Source organism: Colletotrichum truncatum (genome assembly GCF_014235925.2).
Source record: "Colletotrichum truncatum strain CMES1059 chromosome Unknown Contig_0002, whole genome shotgun sequence".
NCBI lineage: Eukaryota > Fungi > Ascomycota > Sordariomycetes > Glomerellales > Glomerellaceae > Colletotrichum > Colletotrichum truncatum.
This window is the reverse complement of record NW_027222399.1, coordinates 3,051,596-3,072,746: the sequence shown is the minus strand read 5'-3', so window position 1 is coordinate 3,072,746 and position 21,151 is coordinate 3,051,596. Positions and strand designations below refer to the sequence as shown.

General features: G+C 53.3%; 9 protein-coding genes across 9 annotated transcripts; 5 read left to right on the top strand and 4 right to left on the bottom strand.

Annotated features, from left to right (window-relative positions):
* Positions 1–227: 227 nt before the first annotated feature.
* On the top strand, positions 228–2,754 carry CTRU02_203775 (NADH-ubiquinone oxidoreductase 78 kDa subunit, mitochondrial; the record flags this gene model as incomplete). The annotated part of the gene is made up of 6 exons (XM_036722348.2): positions 228–342; positions 409–432; positions 483–534; positions 590–604; positions 678–2,582; positions 2,637–2,754. 6 exons carry the CDS (start codon positions 228–230, stop codon positions 2,752–2,754), a joined length of 2,229 nt encoding a protein of 742 aa, XP_036585954.2.
* Positions 2,755–4,005: 1,251 nt separating this feature from the next.
* On the bottom strand, positions 4,006–5,961 carry CTRU02_203774 (YdiU domain-containing protein; the record flags this gene model as incomplete). Its single annotated transcript, XM_036722347.2, has 1 exon — positions 4,006–5,961. The coding sequence occupies one exon, from the start codon at positions 5,959–5,961 to the stop codon at positions 4,006–4,008; it is 1,956 nt and encodes a 651-aa protein (XP_036585953.2).
* Positions 5,962–7,107: 1,146 nt separating this feature from the next.
* CTRU02_203773 (nadph-dependent alpha-keto amide) lies at positions 7,108–8,235 on the top strand (the record flags this gene model as incomplete). Its single annotated transcript, XM_036722346.1, has 3 exons — positions 7,108–7,215; positions 7,359–7,479; positions 7,526–8,235. The coding sequence occupies 3 exons, from the start codon at positions 7,108–7,110 to the stop codon at positions 8,233–8,235; spliced, it is 939 nt and encodes a 312-aa protein (XP_036585952.1).
* Positions 8,236–8,549: 314 nt separating this feature from the next.
* CTRU02_203772 (mitotic apparatus protein p62-like protein) lies at positions 8,550–9,856 on the bottom strand (the record flags this gene model as incomplete). The annotated part of the gene is made up of 4 exons (XM_070204260.1): positions 8,550–8,984; positions 9,015–9,314; positions 9,384–9,579; positions 9,654–9,856. 4 exons carry the CDS (start codon positions 9,854–9,856, stop codon positions 8,550–8,552), a joined length of 1,134 nt encoding a protein of 377 aa, XP_070062023.1.
* A 1,887-nt stretch (positions 9,857–11,743) lies between these two features.
* Positions 11,744–14,785, top strand: CTRU02_203771 (cytokinesis regulator; the record flags this gene model as incomplete). Its single annotated transcript, XM_036722344.1, has 2 exons — positions 11,744–14,162; positions 14,214–14,785. 2 exons carry the CDS (start codon positions 11,744–11,746, stop codon positions 14,783–14,785), a joined length of 2,991 nt encoding a protein of 996 aa, XP_036585950.1.
* Positions 14,786–15,781: 996 nt separating this feature from the next.
* CTRU02_203769 (25S rRNA (cytosine-C(5))-methyltransferase nop2) lies at positions 15,782–18,102 on the bottom strand (the record flags this gene model as incomplete). Its single annotated transcript, XM_036722342.1, has 2 exons — positions 15,782–16,478; positions 16,535–18,102. The coding sequence occupies 2 exons, from the start codon at positions 18,100–18,102 to the stop codon at positions 15,782–15,784; spliced, it is 2,265 nt and encodes a 754-aa protein (XP_036585948.1).
* CTRU02_203770 (uncharacterized protein) lies at positions 16,519–17,694 on the top strand (the record flags this gene model as incomplete). Its single annotated transcript, XM_036722343.1, has 1 exon — positions 16,519–17,694. The coding sequence occupies one exon, from the start codon at positions 16,519–16,521 to the stop codon at positions 17,692–17,694; it is 1,176 nt and encodes a 391-aa protein (XP_036585949.1).
* A 431-nt stretch (positions 18,103–18,533) lies between the features above and the next one.
* CTRU02_203768 (uncharacterized protein) lies at positions 18,534–19,199 on the top strand (the record flags this gene model as incomplete). Its single annotated transcript, XM_036722341.1, has 2 exons — positions 18,534–18,644; positions 18,696–19,199. The coding sequence occupies 2 exons, from the start codon at positions 18,534–18,536 to the stop codon at positions 19,197–19,199; spliced, it is 615 nt and encodes a 204-aa protein (XP_036585947.1).
* Positions 19,200–19,546: 347 nt separating this feature from the next.
* Positions 19,547–20,408, bottom strand: CTRU02_203767 (cofilin; the record flags this gene model as incomplete). The annotated part of the gene is made up of 6 exons (XM_070204259.1): positions 19,547–19,687; positions 19,742–19,790; positions 19,847–19,920; positions 19,983–20,166; positions 20,330–20,340; positions 20,406–20,408. The coding sequence occupies 6 exons, from the start codon at positions 20,406–20,408 to the stop codon at positions 19,547–19,549; spliced, it is 462 nt and encodes a 153-aa protein (XP_070062022.1).
* Between the last annotated feature and the right edge of the window lie 743 nt (positions 20,409–21,151).

Below are 21,151 nucleotides of genomic sequence, written 5' to 3'. Positions count from 1 at the left end.
GGTGCACGGAGGAGTTTGTGGGTGCCTCAGGCCTCAAACAGCTCCCGGCCGGCTCAGCCAATCACGATCGACGTAAATTAATCGCGATTTACGCACTAGCGCCACCAAATCCCCATGGCCCGGGACAGAAGAGCAGTTCCCTCCCGACGTCAACGATTGAAATCAATCCGCCTCCCACATATCCGCCTTCCCCCGTCTCGTCTGGCTCAATCCGTCAAGGCGACACGATGCTGCGGCACACTCTAGCACGTTCGGCTTGGCGGACTGGAAAGCAGGCCGCCAATGCCTCGCGAACTTTTGCTACCACAGCTCGCAGGAATGCCGAAGTTGAACTGACGATTGGTACGCCTATCCCGCCCTTGCCACGACTCAATTGGGCTTGATAGAGATGGCTAACATGATCTACAGACGGAAAGAAAGTTTCAGTCGAAGGTGAGATGTGCTGTATTCGTGTCCGAGGATTCCTGCTCACAGTTACCCAGCCGGCTCTGCCCTGATTCAAGCTTGCGAAAAGGCAGGCGTAACAATCCCCAGGTTCGTTCAGACGTTGAAAAAATGCGTTGGATGCCATTAACTGACTCCTCGATAGATATTGCTACCATGAGTACGAAGCCCTTTGTTCGAATCGATGACCGTTGCCGTTCCGCGGGATAACCCCGACTGACAAATACAAACAGGAAGCTCATGATTGCCGGTAACTGCCGTATGTGCTTGGTCGAAGTCGAAAAGGCCCCGAAGCCCGTTGCCTCCTGCGCATGGCCCGTCCAACCCGGCATGGTCGTTAAGACCAACTCTCCCCTCACACACAAGGCTCGTGAGGGTGTTATGGAGTTCCTGCTCGCCAACCACCCCCTCGACTGCCCTATCTGCGACCAGGGTGGTGAGTGTGATCTTCAGGACCAGTCGATGCGTTACGGCGGCGACCGCGGCCGTTTCCACGAGACCGGTGGCAAGCGTGCCGTCGAGGACAAGAACATTGGCCCTCTCATCAAGACCTCCATGAACAGATGTATCCACTGCACAAGATGTGTCCGTTTCTCCAACGACATTGCTGGCGCCCCCGAGATGGGCTCCTTCGGCCGTGGCAACGACATCCAGATCGGTACCTACCTCGAGAAGAACCTCGACTCCGAACTCTCCGGCAACGTTATCGACCTTTGCCCCGTCGGTGCTCTGACATCTAAGCCCTATGCCTTCCGCGCCAGGCCTTGGGAGCTGAAGCACTCCGAGTCTATTGACGTTCTTGACGGTCTCGGCTCCAACATCCGCGTCGACTCCCGTGGCCTTGAGGTTATGCGTATTCTCCCCAGACTCAACGACGACGTCAACGAGGAGTGGATTAACGACAAGACCCGTTTTGCCTGTGATGGTCTGAAGACCCAGAGACTCACCATGCCCTTGATCCGCCGTGAGGGCAAGTTCGAGCCCGCCGACTGGGAGCAGGCTCTCACCGAGGTTGCCAACGCCTTCCACCACATCCAGCCCAAGGGCAACGAGTTCAAGGTTATCGCCGGTGAGCTGACTGAGGTTGAGTCTCTGGTTGCCATGAAGGACCTGGCCAACAAGCTGGGCTCTGAGAACCTGGCTCTTGATATGCCCTCCGGAAGCAAGCCTATCGCCCACGGTGTCGATGTCCGCTCCAACTACCTGTTCAACTCTAGGATCTGGGGTATTGAGGAGGCTGACGCCATCCTCATCGTCGGCAGCAACCCCCGCCACGAGGCTGCCGTCCTGAACGCCCGTATCCGCAAGCAGTGGCTCCGCTCTGACCTCGAGATCGGTGTCGTGGGTGAGACCTGGGACTCCACTTTCGAGTTCGAGCACCTCGGTACCGACCACGCCTCTCTGAAGCAGGCTCTTGCCGGTCCCTTCGGCAAGAAGCTTCAGGCCGCCAAGCGCCCTATGATCATCGTTGGCTCTGGTGTCACTGACCACGAGGACTCCAAGGCCTTCTACGAGACCATTGGTGCTTTCGTTGACAAGAACGCCGCCAACTTCCTGACTGAGGAGTGGAACGGATACAACGTTCTTCAGAGAGCCGCTTCCCGTGCCGGTGCCTTCGAGGTCGGTTTCGTCACTCCCTCCACCGAGGTTGCTGAGACCACCCCTAAGTTCGTCTGGCTCTTGGGTGCCGATGAGATCTCTGAGAAGGACATCCCTAAGAACGCTTTCGTTGTTTACCAAGGCCACCACGGTGACCGCGGTGCCCAGATCGCCGATGTCGTCCTTCCTGGTGCTGCTTACACCGAGAAGGCCGGTACCTACGTCAACACCGAGGGCCGTGTCCAGATGACCCGTGCTGCCACCTCCCTGCCTGGTGCTGCCAGAACTGACTGGAAGATCATCCGCGCCATCAGCGAGTTCTTCGGCGCTCCCCTGCCCTACGACGATGTTGCTCAGCTCCGCGACAGAATGGTCGAGGTCAGCCCGGCCCTGGCGGCCTATGATGTGGTTGAGCCCGTCTCTCTTCAGCAGCTCAGCAAGGTTCAGCTGGTTGACCAGAACAAGGGCGCCAAGGCCACTGGTTCTCCCTTGAGGAAGGTTATTGACAACTTCTACTTCACAGACGTCATCTCAAGAAGGTAAGCAATCGTCATCCCCAGGCATATTGAACAGTTGCTAACAATATATCATAGTTCGCCGACAATGGCCCGCTGCTCTGCGGCCAAGGCCACTGGTAACCCCAAGACCAACTTCATGGCGCCTGGCATGGAGGAGGACAGGCCGATGGGCCAGATTGCGTACGGAGCATGAGAAGCAGGCTGTACGATCGTAGTGAAGACAATAAAAGAAAGTTCTTTTGTCAGGGTTGGGTGCATTGCTTGTACATAATAGGACGCGATGGTAGAGCCGGGGTGGAAGTTGAAGAAAGTAAATAACTTCAACCTGTTGTTCCTTTTGTGAAAGCAATTGATGATTAGTTCTTGATTTGTGCGGCCGAGTACTGAGTATCTGGCCTTGTTTCTTGTTCGACGTGATGTGTTTAAATTACCGAGTTATGTCTTAACGTGGTACTAATATCCATTCTACAGCATCAAGTCTGTCAAGATTCAAGTTATTCTGTAAGTGGAATGCTCATCAACATCCAACATTGAGATACCCCAACAATTCTTGCTTCCTTACGGCAAACCGGTGTGAGTCTCCTGCTATTTACGAACCCCTACATCAGCTTCTTGATATGAATCTACTATCCTCGCGTTTGTATAAACCCAAATCCTGCCCAAGCAGACGGAGCAAGAACAAGATACTAAGGGAGCTATGGGTTTTTGTTAGTAATTTGACACATTGAATGCTGTTCAAAGCAGCCGTCCGCCTTGTGTTTGCGTGTCACATCCGGTACAGCCCGAGGCATATCGGAAGAGGCGTGATATACTCTCATTGCAGCCTGACCCGTTTTCATGATGACCACTTTGGATTTCCGTCGTTCTCGTTTCTAGGGATCAAAGTCCGTGGAGTCAGGCCTAGGGAGCAGGAACATGATTAGACGATAATGTGGTTCGGTTACATGATGGACCTGTTACAATAAAAGACTTATTCCAGGTTGCAGATACCGCATTTCGCCGGGATTCCTGGGGGTCCACGGGACATGGGCCGATAGGATATACCTGTCCTCGGTACTTGGACCGAAACTGTCGAGTTTGTAACCACTCCTCCGACAGTCAAGTCGACCACAGCGCTTTTCGCAACATAGGAGAGACCATGAAAGATATGGCTTTAGTATTGCAGATACTCCGTCAGTAGGAATTAACAGGAGGTTGGGACTGCATCCGGTACAAGATTCTCTTTTACAATGTAGATCAAGGATTGGCATCCGCCTGAGCACCTTCATTAAGACTTGATACGATAACTCCGGCTCTGTAACAACAGCTGTGAACATTGCCTTAACATGTTGATTGCAAATATCTTACACCACAAATTTTGAACAAGCAGAAAGTAGTAGCACATGAGAGCCAGTCTCAATTAACCTTGGACGGAAACTATTTCATTACGACTCAAAGTAGCACATCAAGAACTGCAGCTACACTGGATAGCCCGCTTCATCTTGGGCACGTCGCCGACCCACCGTTCCTCCTCTTGCTTATCACCCTTGTATGTCTTGCCTTCAAACTCTGCTCCATCCCAGCTATCCGCGAACGGATTCAGGGCCATGTGCATAACACGCCTCAATACATCCCTCTCATCTTCCTTCTCAACTCGCCTGATGATCTCATCAAGTACCCAACCGCGAGGCACAAAGTTGGGGTTGACGGCCTTCATGGCCTTCTCCCTTTCGGCATCCTTGTCCTCACCCCAGTCCTCAACCACGCGGGCCCGCCACTTGCCGAGCCAAGTGCCAACATCAGAACGGCCCTTGGGCTCGCCGCCAGTCACGCCCTCGTTGTGGAAGAAGCGTGTAGCGACCTCGCGGCAGGCGTCTTCGTCTGCAATTTCCGAAACCTTGACGGAGCTGAGGCGGCGGAAAAAGTGGTTAAAGTCCAGCTCGTGTGTCTCCATGGTGTCGAGGAGGTTGCTGAACAAGTGATCAAAGTCGCTATCCTTGAAGTTCTTCAGTCCCAGACGGAGAGTCATGAGACGCTTGTACTCTGCCAGGAACAGCGCCTTGTACTCCTCGCCAACCTGCATGATCACCTTCTCCGCACGTGCGACGAGGGGTTCGGCTTCACTCTCCTCGACGCCCTGGTTGACGAATGTGTCATCATCAACGCGAGCTCCGGCGCCGATGAGTTCACCCAGCGACTCACCAAAACGGACGAGGTTCCACCAGATGATGGTCGGCTGGTTCTTGTAGCTGTACCTCAACATGTAGTCATCGTGGTTGGGAGTATAAGAAGGGTCGAAATTGTCCATGAACGCGAACGGGCCGAAATCAATGCTCAGGCCCATGATGGATGTGTTGTCCGTGTTAAGCACGCCGTTCATGAAGCCGTAGGCCTGCCACTGGGCAACTGTCAGCGCATTGCGGCGAACGACTTCACGGAAGAGCCGAGTGAATCGGTTTTCGGCAGAGTCTTCCGGTCCCTGGATCTCTGTGGAAGGAACACCACGGGTGGGTGCCGGAGACTTGGCCGGCTCATCCGGATTCTCGAGCCGAGCGGGCAGGCTTTCCCAACCGCCGAGAACATCCTCAGCAACATAGGTTGCGAGAGTTCGGATGAGGTTGCGGTCACCTCTTGCACGGGGGAGATCGAAGTTGCCGAGGCGGATCCAGGATTGCGCAAAACGCAAGACGATAGCGCCAGGCTCAATGGTTTCTCTCCTAACTCTGGAATTCGGCAGAAGAGTAAGGGACAGAGCGCGTGTGCTGGGGATGCGGAGGGCATTGAGAGCTTCTGACACAATAAACTCGCGGATGCTGGACCGTAACACGGCCTTGCCATCTGCAAACCGCGAGTACGGCGTCAGACCCGCGCCCTTAAGCTGCAACTCATACCGGACCTTAGTCTCGGGGTTTGTTATTTCAAACAGAGAGATAGCTCGGCCGTCTCCGAGTTGGCCGGCCCATTGACCGAACTGGAAACCACCATAGCATTGCGCCCAGGGGTACCCTCCCTCCAACTTCTCTTCATCCCAGCCGTGCAATCTGTTTCCTGCCACGGTCTGCTTAAACTCCTCCGTATTCTCGTCACCTTCCTTTATACCGATGTCGCGTAGCGCTGCGGGACTGACAGCCAGAAGCTCTGGGTCCTCGGCCTTCTCAGGACGTACCCATGTGAAGGCGGCTTCGCGGACCTGGCGGGGTCCGATTTGGTCGCGAGGGGTCTTGTGCGAGTCGGCGGGGGTGGGAAAGAGGGAGTCGGGAGGCAGAGAAGAGGTGTAATGCCATGTCTTGGGCAGTTCAGCTAGTGGAAGGCGCGCTTGGCTATTCGGAGTCGGGGCCGACCCGTTAGACAGTTGGGCGGCCATGGTAGGATATGTAATGACTCTTGGGACGGCTCGACGGGAGAGCAGTCGCGAGAGCATATAAGCGGATTATAAACCGTTCACGGCGCAGGTGATGCGAAAATCAAAGATGAAAAATGGCTTCTGCGGTAGAATTATAGACGAGGGGTATCTTTGTTGAGTTTATAAGAAAAGAGAAATCAGCCAAGTGAAAGTAGTATTTGGAGGGGTATTTGCTAATAATGATGATGGTATAAGCCGTCTTTAAACCGCTGGTGATGAACGGTTGACCTTCCGCACGTCTTAGTGGCGACTGAGAAATTTCATGCTGACCTAAGCTGGATGTGCGCACCTGGATAGAACCTCGGCACCCAGCTCAACAGTCGCCGAAGGTCGACTTAATTCCGATCACGGAGCTTTAATCCAATTCAAAAAAAAACTCCATTGTTTATTGTCTGATGCTCTGCTTGGTCGCCGGTCCAGAGCCGAACGGGTCGTCTTCCACAGTAGCCGGCTCGGGCCCGTGTTCCAGCAGTAGGCTTCCAGCACGCAAAAGCTTTAAGAGTGTCGTCATCAGACGTGCTATGAGTTAGGTGTTACTCCCTGCAGAAGCCCCGCGTTCTTGAGTTTCCAGCGCTCAACAGCTCCAATTGGGCAAGTGGGGTTCCAGAGAGTGCCCTGTGCTGAAGTGAGAAGCTAGCAATAAGCAACTGATGCTACTCTTCAAGGACATTGGCCGGCACATATAATTCCCTTCCAGCACACCGGCAGAACCGGCATCCTGGATGGGGTGGGAAGGACGCAAGCCATAATTTCGTCACGGCACCTTGTGCTAACGTATATCGGCGCGGTACCACATGAATGATGTCAATGGCCAATCCGGACAGTGCTAAGGCGGGCCTTGATGCATGACATCCATTCATCGGAACGAGGAAAGCGGAACACGCACATTCGGGGGATAGTGTTCGTAGCTACCTGTATCATCCCATCGCCCTGATACACCAAGTGCAATTCCACAGGCTCGTCTGAAAAGGAAGCATAGATCCATCTGATTAGAAATACAAGCCTGCTTCAGCTCCATTGACCCTCTGGCACCTCTCTTTATCGTCTTTCCCACCGCCGCAAGTTCCTCACTAGACGAGCTCAAGATTGACCTCAACACCATCGTCTTGGCTTCGTCATCATTTCATTCCGCAACTCATCAGTCACCAATTTCAATTGCCCAACATGAACTCAATTCTGTCAACTTTCAAGCCTGATGCCTCTGGTACGCCCCCGAAGCAGATGCCATACATTCCCTGGCTGAAGCTAAATGATGGCAATGAGATCCCTATGGTAAGTCTCGTCTTTCTGCCAGAAGGTGCTTGCGGGAGGATCCACAACTCGGTAATCCGTGTCAGCACCATAATTCCCGCTTGGGATCTTGGTTGGCTGTCACGTTGCTTGAGAAGCTACGGCTAATGCTAGTATATTTATAGCTTGCATATGGATTGGGCACTGCCAACTACAAGTCTGGCGGCGCTGGATTCGATGAGAAGATTGTCGACAACACCGTCACAGCCATCAAACTCGGTTATCGTCATCTAGACGGCGCAGAAGGTATTTTAACAGCCCGTCTTTGCAACGATGGTTCTGACAAGTACAGTCTATGGCAATGAGGAGGAGCTCGGCGCAGCGATCAAGAAGGCTGGCGTCCCAAGAGAGAAACTGTTTGTCACGGCCAAGATCGCCGGAAACAAGAAGCAGAACACCGAAGAGGCCTTCGCTCGCACGTTGGAGAAACTCGGTCTTGAATATGTTGACCTGTACCTGATTCATGCCCCCTTTTTTGCCGACTCCGACGAGGAGCTTCAGCAGAAATGGGCCGACTTTGAGGCTATCAAGGAGTCTGGCCGGGCCAAGTCTATCGGTGTCTCAAACTTCCTGCAGTCTCACCTCGAAGCCATCCTGAAGACGGCTAAGATCCCCCCTGCGATCAACCAGATCGAGTATCATCCTCACCTCCAACATGGTGACTTGCTGGACTTCCATCGCAAGAACAACATTGCTGTTTCAGTCTATGCCCCCTTGACACCGATCACAGCTAATATTGAGAGCCCAGTCAGGACTATCTGGGCCAATCTTTCCAAGAAGTATGGCGTCAGTGAGTCCATTATCGGACTCCGATGGTGTATCGATCAAGGTCTGGTCACTATTACGACCTCGTCAAAGGAAGAAAGATTGCAGAGTTACCTGAATCATCTTCCTGCTATCAAACTGACACCGAGGGAGGTGAGCGAGATCGCAGAGGCTGGAAAGTCTAAACATTTCCGAGGCTTCTGGAAGAACAAGTTTGACCCTGAGGACACTCGTTAAATCTGACAAGGGAAGAAACCCTCACTAATGGCCGTCGGTTACTTCGCCCTCCAATTCTGCGGGAGCCTTATAGCATTCCGCTCAATACGATTAATTAACATGATGTGGTTCCTTCATCTGCATAATGGCATAGAAGCTAAGATGGTGATCCGAGGTGTGAGTTTTGAATCAGAAATATATACCCAAGAACAACGCAATCGAATGTCGGCCTCGCAAGACGTTTCTGAATGACCAACCATGACGCCGCCGCATTAACTAGACTTAGACAGCATGCAGTGAGAGCCACCATTTCTGGCCACTGGTAATCATCCACATCACAACTCGTCGTCGGATTCTGTCTCGCTGTCCGCAGGAGGCGGAGAGGGTTTAGCCGGGGCTTGCTTCTTCCTAGCAAATGGCAAAGCACGCTTTGGTGGAGGTGCCTCTTTGGTTGCTGGCCCTGGCTTCTCATGTGACTGTGCTGACTTCTTTGGTGGTGCTTGCTTTGCCGGTGGTACTTCTACCGGGCTGTCACCATCTTCTTCTTCTTCACTTGCCGTCTCATCTTCGTCCTCAGTCGTGTCGCGTTGTTGGTCAGACAGCTCTGGAGCAGGCTCCATAGCTGCATCAACATCCATTTTTTCAAATTCTTCATCAGAATCATCATCATCGACTGGTGCAGGTGCAGCCTTTCTTTTGGTTGCTCGCGACTTGCCTGCCGCACGCACAGTGCCTGAGCTCGACAGGTTTGGTTCCTGCGCAGGGTCTTCCTGCTTGACAGCTGGTGAAGCCAGTCTCTCCGGGTCGACGGAAGCAGACGCTAAAATTCGTTGCTGCTGCCGGATCTTGACCTTCTTCTCATTAAGCAGGTCGCGGAACTTCTCCAGGAGCTCCGACTCATCGGCCTCCTTGGCCGCAACTAACTCATCGAGCTGAGCTTTGAGCTCGCGCACGGTTTCTTCAAGCTGGCTGGCTTTGGCGGTTGCTGAAGCTAGAGCCTCCTTGGCCTCATCCGCGGTCTGGACCGACAGGCCACACCAGTCGTATAGCTCAATCAACTCGCGTGGGTTGTGGCTTAACTCAATGGCGCCAAGACGTTGCTAACGACCAACCATCAGTCTTGCCTCCCCGAGCAAGGCTGGAAAGGGGTTTGCGTCCAGGACACTTACAGTAAATTCTTTCCCCTTTTTGCGAATGGTTAGGGTGATGGATGACTGGTCTTCAACAGAGGCAAGGACCTCAATATCGCTGGCTGGGTCTTGCCTGAGGACTGCAGTGAGTATAGAAACCCACTCATCCTCCGAACAGGGGCTGTTCTTGACACGGAAGGATGAGACTTTGTCATGACGCACTGCCAGAGGAAATCGTCATTAGCATCATAGTTCTGTGATCGTCGTGCATGAGTTCACTGCACGAAACAAACGTCGGCCAAGACCCACCTGACCGGGCCGTAGTGATCGGCGGTCAGGGAGGTGGCGGGATACTGATTATTCAACTCACATGAGATGGCATACGGCTCCCTACCATCAGTGCCCACCAACTTGACATCCAAGGCCTTGGAACGAGTTGACGTAGCCTGAACAATGACAAAAGCGCCTTCCTCATCTGACCGGGGAAACCGGAGGACGTGCCCGGATGTCATGACAGTCGATGAATGAGATAGATTGCACTTTATGTTTTCCGAAATGAAAGTAGTGGCCTGAGGAGTGGGCGTATCCACGAGTCTATAGTACGACTGTCATTCGCAAGTGTCAATGGATTCTTGCTGGCGCGAGGTCTCAGGGATTGCGTTATTAATTTTTTTCTTGAGAATGTGTGGCATGCAATATTGAATTGTCGCTCGGCATGTTGTAGCAATCTTGTTGTTGTTGTTGTTATCGTTTGAGTGTAAGAAGTAAGACAGGCGGGGAAGGTCAGGCTGGAGTTTCAAACGTCCGCAAAAGCAGGTAGGTGTTGGTGAACGCAGCTACAGCGGCATTGAACTGCATGCTCTGGTTGATGTTTGGCTGGCTGTTTGAAAGCGAAATGCCCTTAAGTACGAAAGTGGTAAAAGAGGGTATTCGTGCCTGAGTCACAAGGGTCTAGAGGATGCTGAGCTGAGAACTAGGCAGCTGCGGCGCTCAGACAGGCAACGAAGGGGATGATGGCTGGTAGTGCATCGGATGGCAGGCAGCTCATACGAGGTTAGGCCATAGCCTTAGGCAGCCTGGAAATTACAACTGCAAGGTACCTAACTAACAGTGAAGTAGATAGGTACCTACCCTGAGGCAGGAACAGGACGGAGGGCACGGAAGACGGAATGCAGCAAAGTATAAGCGGTTTGTTTTGGTGGGAACTATCAACAATAAATAATAAACAGGACCTTTTTCTCCGAACTGCTCTTCGGCTGGGGTTGACGACACAGAGAGCGGGCTTCTGTTCAGATGCATTTAACCTTAAAGAAAAGGGGAAAAAAAATTCAGATGAATGCAAGCATCGTTATTGTCGATGGTGAAACAGATGGAGTGCAACTTGCAGGCTATGATTTGATGCTCTCGTTTTCTCCCTAAGCTGCAGTCCCGTTCGTCCCTGGTCCAGACGAGAAAAGGGACATCGCGCCTTCAGCGCGTCAGAGTCGTGCAAAGCGTTGCCATCCCCGCATTTGATGGTTCGTCACCCAATCAACTAGCCAGTATCTGTCCCCGCTAAATCACGTGGTACGCCCGGGAAAAATTCCAGATTCACCTGGCAAGTGCCCTGGGCCCCATTTTCCGTCCTCCCACCCGTTCTGCCCACCTCATTCTGCGCAAGTCATAGGCTCAATTCTAGTGGGTTCCCCCCGTCAGCGCCAGTAAGCAACACCAGCCACCCACCACATCACCCACTGCGCACGCTACTCCTGCATCCTGTACACCACTGGGCAGCCCTGGGCCACCCAAGACTGCTGACTGGACCCAGCCCACCATCTCGCTGGCCTACCACTTCGCTTTGTTTGGCAGGCCCGATCCATCGGCCCCCAGCTTCCCAGCCATTTTTGCTTCACTCGTCCAACAAGGACGCAAATCCAGTCTCCCCCCCGACCTCACGACTGCCCTGATCTCAATATACTCCAGTCCGGCAAACGTCACCCTTCGAGATATTGCACCCTGACGCAAGTTACCCCTACGACGGCCCTTTTGGATCACCTCCACTTGCTCTGCATCTGTTTGCATCTCTGGCAAAGCATCCTACCAATAGCCGACACAGCGCACATTCCCGAAAACGACGATACTCGATTCATAACAATCAAAGCCGCCATTTCTACGCCCTCCCACAAAACGAAAACTCTAGCGCACGCAGCGACCCTAACGAACCGCCCATCACGCTTGCGACAGCCATTTTTCTGAAAGACTATGTCGACGAGCCGTAGCTGCTGTCATTGTTGACGATATGATCTTGCTTCATTGACAAGCAGAACTGCGCTGTCGGGAGTCTCTCGAAAAACGACTGCGACTCCTTCAAACCCAAAATCAATTCTGCGCTCACACAAACAAACCGATATAACGAAATTATGGAACCTTTACGCCTAAAACCACGCCTGCCGGTGGCAGAGCCCGATATCGAGAACTGGGACGATGACGACTTCCAAATCGAAACCGAGGACCTCACCTTTCGGACCGCCTCTACCGCTACCATTGCTGCCCCAGCACGACGCGACTCTGCGTCTTCTCACATGTCTTTTCGCTCCGAACTCGAATCAATTCTTGACGAGGAAACTCATGTGCATGTCCCGGGTGACGATGAGAAGTCGACAATGGATGCTATTGCCGCAGCCACACAGGCCGGCATCCCCATACCCAAAAACGTACCTTCTTCTGCCCTAATGGGTGGCACTATTAAACGACTAGGTGGAAGGAAGATCAAGAAGATCATTCAGGACGACTGGGAAGACGACTTGGTGCTGCCAGAATCAAGTCAAGGCCTTCGGATCAAACCTCAAGACAGCACCAAATTCCCAGACATGCTGAGGCAAGTCAGTGGAGGCTCTAACCAAACCAGCCCTACGAAGCCCATGAAGACCCCCCCAACCTTTTCACAATTAGACCGGAGAGAGTCGTTAGACCGGAGGCAGTCAACGGAATCGAGGACGAGCACGCTATCAGCGGCCATTACCCTTGATAAGTTCCGTGACAATGATGACGACGACGACGACTTTTTCGGCGATGGATCGGAGACTATCAAAGTGTCCAAGACCCGACCATCTAAACCTATTTCACTTATTACCCCTCCAACGCCTTCAAAGAACGAAAAGCCACTAGATGAGGATTTCGAAAATGACTTCGAATTGCCTTTAGATGGCAAGTTGAGGCTCTCAACTCGCAAGGACATCCCGAAAACTCCAGCACCATTTGCTGATGACCTCGACTGGGGTGAGGGAAGCCTTGGTACCCGCTTTGGAGGCACTCGCAGAGACGCTCGTTCTAATAGAAGCTCATCTGTCTCAGCGATGAGCCCCAGTGTCTCGAGCTCATTCACCTTTGAGAGCGAGGATGAGAATTTTGATGGCCTTGTGCTTCCAAGTGGCCCCGTCAACTTTGAAGAAAGGCTACAGAGGAGGAAACTGAGTCGTTCGCCCGTCCGACCCGTGGAGGAAGAACCCCCCAATCTTAAGACACCCAAGGCTGAAGCGGAGACTGAAGACTTGCTGGATGGTCTTGACGTTGGCGACGGCGACGTGTTCAACCCTGGCAAGCTCACACTTCATCGCAACATCCGCTTGAATGAGAATCGACCTCCTAGCCCCGCGCGCCCCAAAACGGCGGTCTCTCTCACATTCTCAAACAAGCCTACACCGTCACGCCTGCCACGTCCAAGTCATGAGAGGACAATGTCTGCATTGGAGCCTGTCTCTGAAAGTGGCGGGCCCATCTTCTCCCGCTCGCGGAGGTCTCAGTCGCGCATGGGTCATCAATCCCAATCCTCTGTTACCAGTGTCCACAGCATGCCAACCCCTACAACACCTTCTCCAGCCAACCCTCTACTACCCGCTACTCCACGGAGAAGGGAGCTGGGCTCCAAAGCATCCGCCACATCACTGCGGAATGAGCCTACAACTACAAGCTCACAGCTGCTGAGATTTAAACGATCTCTGCCGGCAATGAAGGCATCTCATTCGCCCGCCAAGGGAGCCGGATCCCGCTATGAGAGACCGCCTTCAAGGACCGAGAGTAACCGCCAACAATCGGGGGTGCGACCGAAAACACCGGTCGAGAGGACCCGCCCTGCCATGGTGGAAAGCCATGCTGCACAGCAACGACGGCCTTTCCTCCCTGCTGGGGCTTCACAATCCCAGTCGCAACACGTGACCGCTAAAACTTCTCGCACCTTTCGGCGTCATGATTCCGAGAATGCTCTGGACCTGCGGCCAACCTCGAGAGCATTCTCGAGATCAACGATGCGATCGCCCAGCCCCAAGAGGCTCAATCGGCATTCGGATCATTTTACTCCCGATGGCTTCTCCAGTCTGTCTTTCCGTAACATGACCAAGCCGCACCGAAGCCGAAATTTCGGTGATGGTCACGAACTGGACGGCTTTGACGACCTGCCTACCTCAGCACAATCTGAGGCGAAATTCATTCGACAACCTGCCAAGGCGCCGCTTCGCAACAAGATCTACCAGAATGTGCAGGCGGACCGGACTACCACGCCATCCCCGGCACCGTACTCGTCCCCTGCAAAGTCTGATTACACGCCCCATTTCGCCCGTGATACCCAGGCTAGCCGAATTGCACGGGAGACCTCGCTTGCTCAACGAACTCCATCAGGCCCACTGGCGCCTCTCACCTCGTCACGCGTCTCGCAGCTATCGTCGAGGAACAATTTCACCCCCGGCATGCCGCAAGCCTCGGTACGGTCCAAGAAGAAGAGGAACCCTCCTCAATTGAAACCTCATCTTATATCGAACATGAATAAAGAAAAGACGCCACAGCGTAGGTGCAGCAGCTAATTGCGCTTTCATTGCATTACTAATGGCATTGCAGATCTCCAGGGCATGTTTTATAACCCCGAAACATTTCGTTGGGAAGGCAACGAAAATGTATTGAACGCGTTCGACCCACCCGCTTCATCACCATCGACAGCATCAGTGCCGCAGCACATGATGCGAGATAAGGAGACTTCCACCCCCAGACCGGCTTTAATTACGAACATCAGCCATACAAAGGGTGTGCAGGTTGTGGGGGGAATGGTGTTCGACCCACAGAATATGTGCTGGCTGAAGCTCGGTCCACAGACAAATTCAAAGTCCGAAGTTCCTGACCCCATGGACGGCTTCAACGCCTTGGATGATGACGAAGATGTCTTCAAGGACATTCCCGATCTTGAAGATAACCAGGGCGATTCCAAAGAGTCCGGCCGCGTTAGCGAAGTCAAGGACGAGTGGCTGGTCGGCGAAGAATTTGACGTCGGACCAGAGTTCATCCGAAGACAACGAGAAGAAGAAGACAGGTGGAGGAAGAAGTGCGAGAAGTGGCTCGGCGTTGGCGACCGAGATCGCGATGCCTGGCGGTGGGCGATTCGCGACATTCTCCTTTACCAGAGGGCTGCCCAGTAGACCTCATCTCACGAACAGCATTTTATTTCGGGAGGCATTTCATGCGCTATTCTTCACACATACTTACTTTAATATCCCCGGCTAGCATTGGCGAAGGCCAGGGCAACTTACGACAAAGGCGTTTTGGGAGAGAGGTTACGACGAGCAACATTTACGACGATTCCGGTGACGACTTTCTGGATTCCTCTGTGTACTACATACTCCAAAAAGGTTATGATACCATTCATGACATACGGCTTTGATGATGAAAAGAGGTACGGCTGTGGAAAAGGGACACGCCGACCGCAACGATAACAGGGAGGATACTATGCGAGGAAGGGCTCGATACCATCCAGACCTTGACTGGATAGAAAGGGTTCATGACGAGGGACGGATTGCTTTTTAAACGTCAGTTGTTTCTGTACAATGTTCCTCTTTTTGTTTTTCCTTGCGTGTTTAGAGGCAGGTGAAGGATGCGCAGGCCTTCCTACGTCCACAACACCGGTATGTGGTCGACTGGGCATCCATTGCCTAGGTGATGATGAGAGACGTCTTGATGAAAAGCTTTGCTTAGACTTTTTTTTTTTTTTTTTTTTTTGGCGTATTGGATTAGTAATACTGCATATTTTTCAATTCTCTTCGGGCCAATTGGGGCATTTGGTGAAATCGTGAAGGCAGTCGAATTGAGGCGACACTTTTAATAGCCACTTTTGGTACACGGTCACTTGCGATCCGGACTGCGGGATATAAGACTTGAGACGACAAGGTTATTGATGAGACGACAGGACGATGACGGCTTTATCATTGTCCCATACACTTTTTATATTTTCCGAACCCCCTTTTGAGCTCCGACTCCCTAGTAATAGGTAATTATAATGCAACGACAAAAAAAACAGGTCCGACATCAACCTCGACCTCGCCATGATGCTCTCGTCAACTACAAAGATACATTTTGAGAAAAAATCATTTGACTATGCAGATGCAATTTTGCGTGTCTGTGTTTCAGCGTTCCCCTCCTTACTTTCCGCCCTTCTTTTGCTTGGGGCTTTTGGTCTTGGGGCTCTTGGTCTTGTGACTCTTTTCTGTGCTGGTTGGTGTCTTCTCCTCGGTCTTCTTCTCAGTCTTGTCTGCCGCGGCCTTCTTCTTCTCCTTCTTCTCGGGCGTCTTCTCAGGAGTCTTCTCGACTACTGCCTTCTTCTTGTCCTTCTTCTCAGGGGTCTTCTCGACGGGCTTCTCGGCCTCAACCTCGGCCTCGGCCTCCTCTGCTTCCTTCTCGCTCTTCTTGCTCTTCTTCTCCTTGGCGGACAGAGCGTTGGGGTCGAGACCTCTCCTACGCATGGCGTTACGCTTGGCCTTGTTGATGTACTCCTCATCGTCCTCCTCGTCGAAGCCGCCGAAGTCGTCGCCCTTCTTGTCGGAGGCGGCGCTCTCGTCGTCGGTGGTGATGGGTGTCTTGTCGACGACCTCGGCACCGCTGGCGGAGTATCTGTCGCCGGAGGCGCCCTTGGCAGGTGTAGGGCCGACCTTTTGGAACTTGGCGACGAAGAAACCGTCGACGTTGTAAGTGTGGGGGTAGTAGCGGCGGGTGAGCTTGAGGGAGGGGTCGAACTTCTTGCCCATGAAGCTGGTGAAGCCCTCGCGACCGAAGGGAAGGTTGGTGTCGACGAGCTTGACGTTGGGGCGGCGGGAGAGCGCATATTGAACGACGGCCTCGCTAGGAGTTTATTAGTATATATCACTTCAAAGGTAGAGAGATGAGTGATGACTTACTTCTCCTCAACTGTCACGGAACATGTAGAGTAAACGATGTAACCGCCCGTCTTGCTGTGGTGGTTGACAGAGTCAATAGCAGCAAGGATAAGCTGCTTCTGGGTGTGCGGGAGCAGCATGAAATCTCTCTCCGTCTTGTTGGTCTTGACGCTAGCATCCTTGGCAATGACACCGGTACCAGAGCAAGGGGCATCGAGCAAGACACGGTCGAAACCGCCCATGGGCTTAGGGAACTCACGAGCGTCGTAGTTGGAGACGACGACGTTGCGAGCACCCAGACGGTGAATGTTACCGATCAGACCCTTGGCACGCTGCTTGCTGGGATCGTTGGCAATGATCATGCCGGTGTTCTTCATCATCGCGGCCATGTGCGTCGTCTTACCACCGGGAGCGGCGGCCATATCCAGCACACGCTCGTTCTCCTGGGGCTCGAGAGCCATGACGGGGAGGAACGAAGAGGCAGCCTGCAGGATGTAGTGGCCGGCGAGGTACTCGGGAGTGGCACCCAAAGGAACGTTGGACTCGAAGACCTGAAGACCGACCTTGGACCACTTGCCGACGGGCTCGAGGGTAACACCGCGACCGATGAGGGCTTGAGCCAGATCACGACGGTGAGTGCGAAGGGTGTTTGTTCTGAGGACAACGGGACGGGCAGACTCGTTAGCCTCGAAGAAAGCGAAGGCCTCGCGGGGAGAGAACAAGTTAAAGAGCTTCTCGGCAAGGTACTCAGAGTAGCCGTAGTAAGAGCAGATATCCTTGATAAGCTGGTTGGTGTACTCGGCGCGCGAGCGGCCCTCTTCGTGGAGTTTGGCAAAGTCGTCAAGAACACGGATGTTCTCAGTGATTCTGGTTCTCAGGAGCTGCAGATCAGGAGCCAGCAGGCCCTTGGTCTTGATGGCGAGATCGTCTTCTTCTTCGTCATCCAGGATGTGCGGCTTGTCACCGTCAATGTTGGTCTGCAGACCCATCTCCTCGAGTTCGGCCTGGGCGTCCGCCTCCTCATCGGCGATTTGCTTATCGAGCCGCCTTGCGAGACCCTCGATGTTGGCCTTTGTGAGCAGTTCCTCGCCGTCAGAGTCGTCCTCGTCCTCCGAGAACATGTGCTTTCCGCCACCGCCCTGCTCCTGGTCCGAGTCGAAGACAGAGTCATCGTCGTCTGATCCAAGGAAATCGTCTCCCAGACCCTTGCCCTCGAGGTCGGAAAACTCGTCGGCCGCATCGCTCATGTCAGAGTCATCGGCCGCGTTAAAGTCACCGAGATCATCGTCGTCAGACATTTCCTCGTCCGAGTCGGGTTGGGGCTGCTTCTTCGACTTCTTTCCGTTCGCCTTGGGCGCGGCCTTAGCCGCTGGCGCAGCCTTGGCGCCATTGCTCTTCTTCGTGTCCTGCTTCTTCGCGGCAGCGCCATTGGCCTTGGGTGCGGGCTGCTTGGTTGTTCTCCTCTTCTTCGTCTCGGGGGCCTCAACGGGTTCGACTGGCAGACCGGCCTTGCGCTTAAGCTTTGCGAAATGGGCCTCCGAAAGGGGTTCGGGAGGGCCCTGCTTCTTCATGCGACGTCCGACACCCATTTTGACCGGTCAATTCGTGTCGAACTTGGAAAATAGGGAAAAGGGTATAATGTGTAGAAAGGGTGTATGGTAACGGCTGGTCGGCCGCCAGAAAATTACTGCGCCAGACGGTCCCCTCCAAAACTTTTTTTATCATGCACGGGCCATGTCCCGATAAGATTGTGATTAGAGCCACGCCGCCCAGAGTGTTCGTGCTCCACACCCCAGCTCCGCCCCGCCATCCATCCCTCCTGCGTAAGTGGTGAGTAGCAGACGTGACACCGGACGAAGTCATCTACTCAACCTGTCAACGTTCCCGTCAAGCCGATTCCTAGCGCTTTAACCTTACCACTCCTGCATTATACCCACGCGCGGCTTAACTTCCAAACTAAAAGCGACGACCACTAAAGAACACAACTACGAAGGACTGATCAAGAGTGCCATCCGCAATCATGGCCGAAGTTGTCTTTGCCAGATCTTTCCTGGCGACGTTGGAGTCGCGGCCGGCCAAGCTGTCGGCCGACCATGTCGAGGACCCCAAGAACTTCCCGGCTCGCCCTCCCGTAAGTTGCATGACCCTCCGACAAGTCAGACGATAGCTAACGTCACTCCAGTACATCCTGCCGAAGATGCCCAAGGCGATGAGCAAGCCGACGAGCCTTGCGCCAGGCCAAGAACGAAGCGTCACCGTCTCACTCAAGTCCCTTCGTAACCCTCCACTGGATATCAAGCTGTCCTCTCAGTCACTCAACACCTCGATCCTCGACATCAAGGCTCAGGTTGAGTCGCAATCGCGGATACCTGTGGACAAGATGAAGCTGCTGCACAACAAGAAACCAGTGCCGGACAGCAAGGTGCTAAAGGACTTGCTCACGGATGACCAGTCATCCGTGGAGTTTTCGGTCATGGTCATCGGTGGAGCTGCAGCAATCAAGCCTGCTGAGCCTGTGGCTGTTGCGAATGACCCCGCACAAGGAGAAATCGGCGAGGCTGCACTGGAGACGGAGGAATTCTGGAGCGACCTCAAGGGCTTCTTGTTGCAGAGACTTAAGGACGAGAAAAAGGCAGAGGAACTGTCAGCGCTGTGGCGCTCGACACACCAGGCAAAGAAGTCATAAGCGCGGCATCACATAGGACGGGACTAAAACATAGATAATTGTCTAATAAAGTGATTCTGTCGTCGGACAACAACATGAATGCTCTGCATTCCGGCATGAGATGTTTTCCTATGGCAATGGGTTGGTATAACCAGGCGGGCAGCCAAATCTGGAAATTTACTTGTCACGCCCCAAAAGAAACTCGGAGTGGTAAGGTCTCGGCCCTGAAACCGTCAGGGAAGAAGTAGCCTTCCATATTCGTCGTAAACTCTCCATGATCGTCGTCAATCGTCCCGGAAGACTGCAGCCGCCAAGTGTATGCTCCGGCTTGCATAAGGAAGGGGGGTTTGTTAGAGGAACGAAAATATTTAACCAGCCAGGCCCTTGCTGACAGTCTTGAGAATGCTGTCGTACTCAATGTCATCGGGGTCGTTGGCCTGGAGCTCGGTTGCGATGCCGGTCAGCGAGCGCTTAAGAGCCTCCTTGGAAGAGGCGTAGACCATCTTGGCCTTGGCAAGAGTTAGCGACAGCTACAATTAATTTGACGAACAGTAAAAACTGACCATGACACCAGCATCATCGGGGGACCAGGCAAGGAAGGTAATCTTGTTGCTGTTCTCGGGTTAGCTCCTAGTGCTTTGTAGGCGGACGGATGCGGGGCTCCATACCGCTCACCCTCGCCAGAGGCAAGGCTGTACTCGAAGTCGTAGACGGCGTAACGGGGGCCCTTGCCAACAGCACCCTAGTACAATGTTAGCATTGAACCTTTGGAAGTTGCAGCAAAGGAGTTCAGGGTTTGCATACGCTCTTGGTCTTGGAGGTGGCGTTGATCAGCTTCTCGCGGAAGGCCTCCCAGTCCTTATCGGCCGAAGCCTCCTCGACAACAATCTGCTTGTTATCATCCGAGAGCTTGTAGATGATGTACTTGTACTTCTTGGAGAGCTTGAGGTCGTTGTAGGCCGTTATGCACTCCTGTGCGACGGTCGCTCTGGTAGGAAAATCGGGTTAGCATTGCGGCGGTTCTGGCGGGAACGGAAATGGAGCCAGCTTGGCCTGCTCCGCCGGTGATCGTCATCGAACAAGCGGGATTCAATCGCTCATCAAATGTCGTCGGCGCGGGATGTGAGGCTCTGCGGAGGGGGGAAACCAACCCGGATTGCGACTGCGATTGTGGTTAGAATGGCGATCAACTAGACGGCTGATCCTTGGAAGCTTTTAGTTACTCACCATGATGCTGGTTTATGGCGGGGGTGTGGCTAGGAGAGAGAGCGGGAAAGTGGGCTGAGAGCAGATTAGCAACATAAAAAGAAAGCACGGGAAATTGGAAATGGGTAATTAATAATTAGGGTGCAATGGGGGAAGAGATGGAAGCCTACTTGAGATGGAGTGGTCCGGCCGGGGGAGGTTTGCTGCACTTGAGGTGGTGGTGGCAGGAAAGGCAACAGCTTGCGTCGGGCTGGTGAGGTATCTTGGACAGAACGGAGTGAGTTGGGTCACAGTGGAGGGGAAGCGGGCGAGAAAAACACCCGCATGGTGGGGTTGTTGTCCAGGTGAGATTGGAACGCACGTGACTCTCTGCGTCAGCCACAGCACGTTGACGAATCACCCCTAGGCGGCAGTCAATAAGTGAACGGGATGGACCCCCGGACAGGATGAGGTTCATTTTAGGCGGCCAAATGCATGAGTGTGCAGTTCTGCAGGCTGCAAGAAAGGGAAAAAGTAGAGCACAATGGGTGCCTGTTCTAGAACTAAACAGTTTCAATGGCTGCCTTGAAGACACTTGTCGGTATCAGGCCAAGGAAGCTTTCCTGACACAGGTCAACTAAAGTAGCGGCCGTGGCCTGTTCTCATTTGCGGTAGGTCGAGCCCCATATCAGTTGACAGACGTCACCGTGCACTCTTCACCATGCACCATCAGTCAATGCCTTTGTCTCGCTTTCACTTTTGCTCTTTAACTGGTTTTGCTTTCTTCA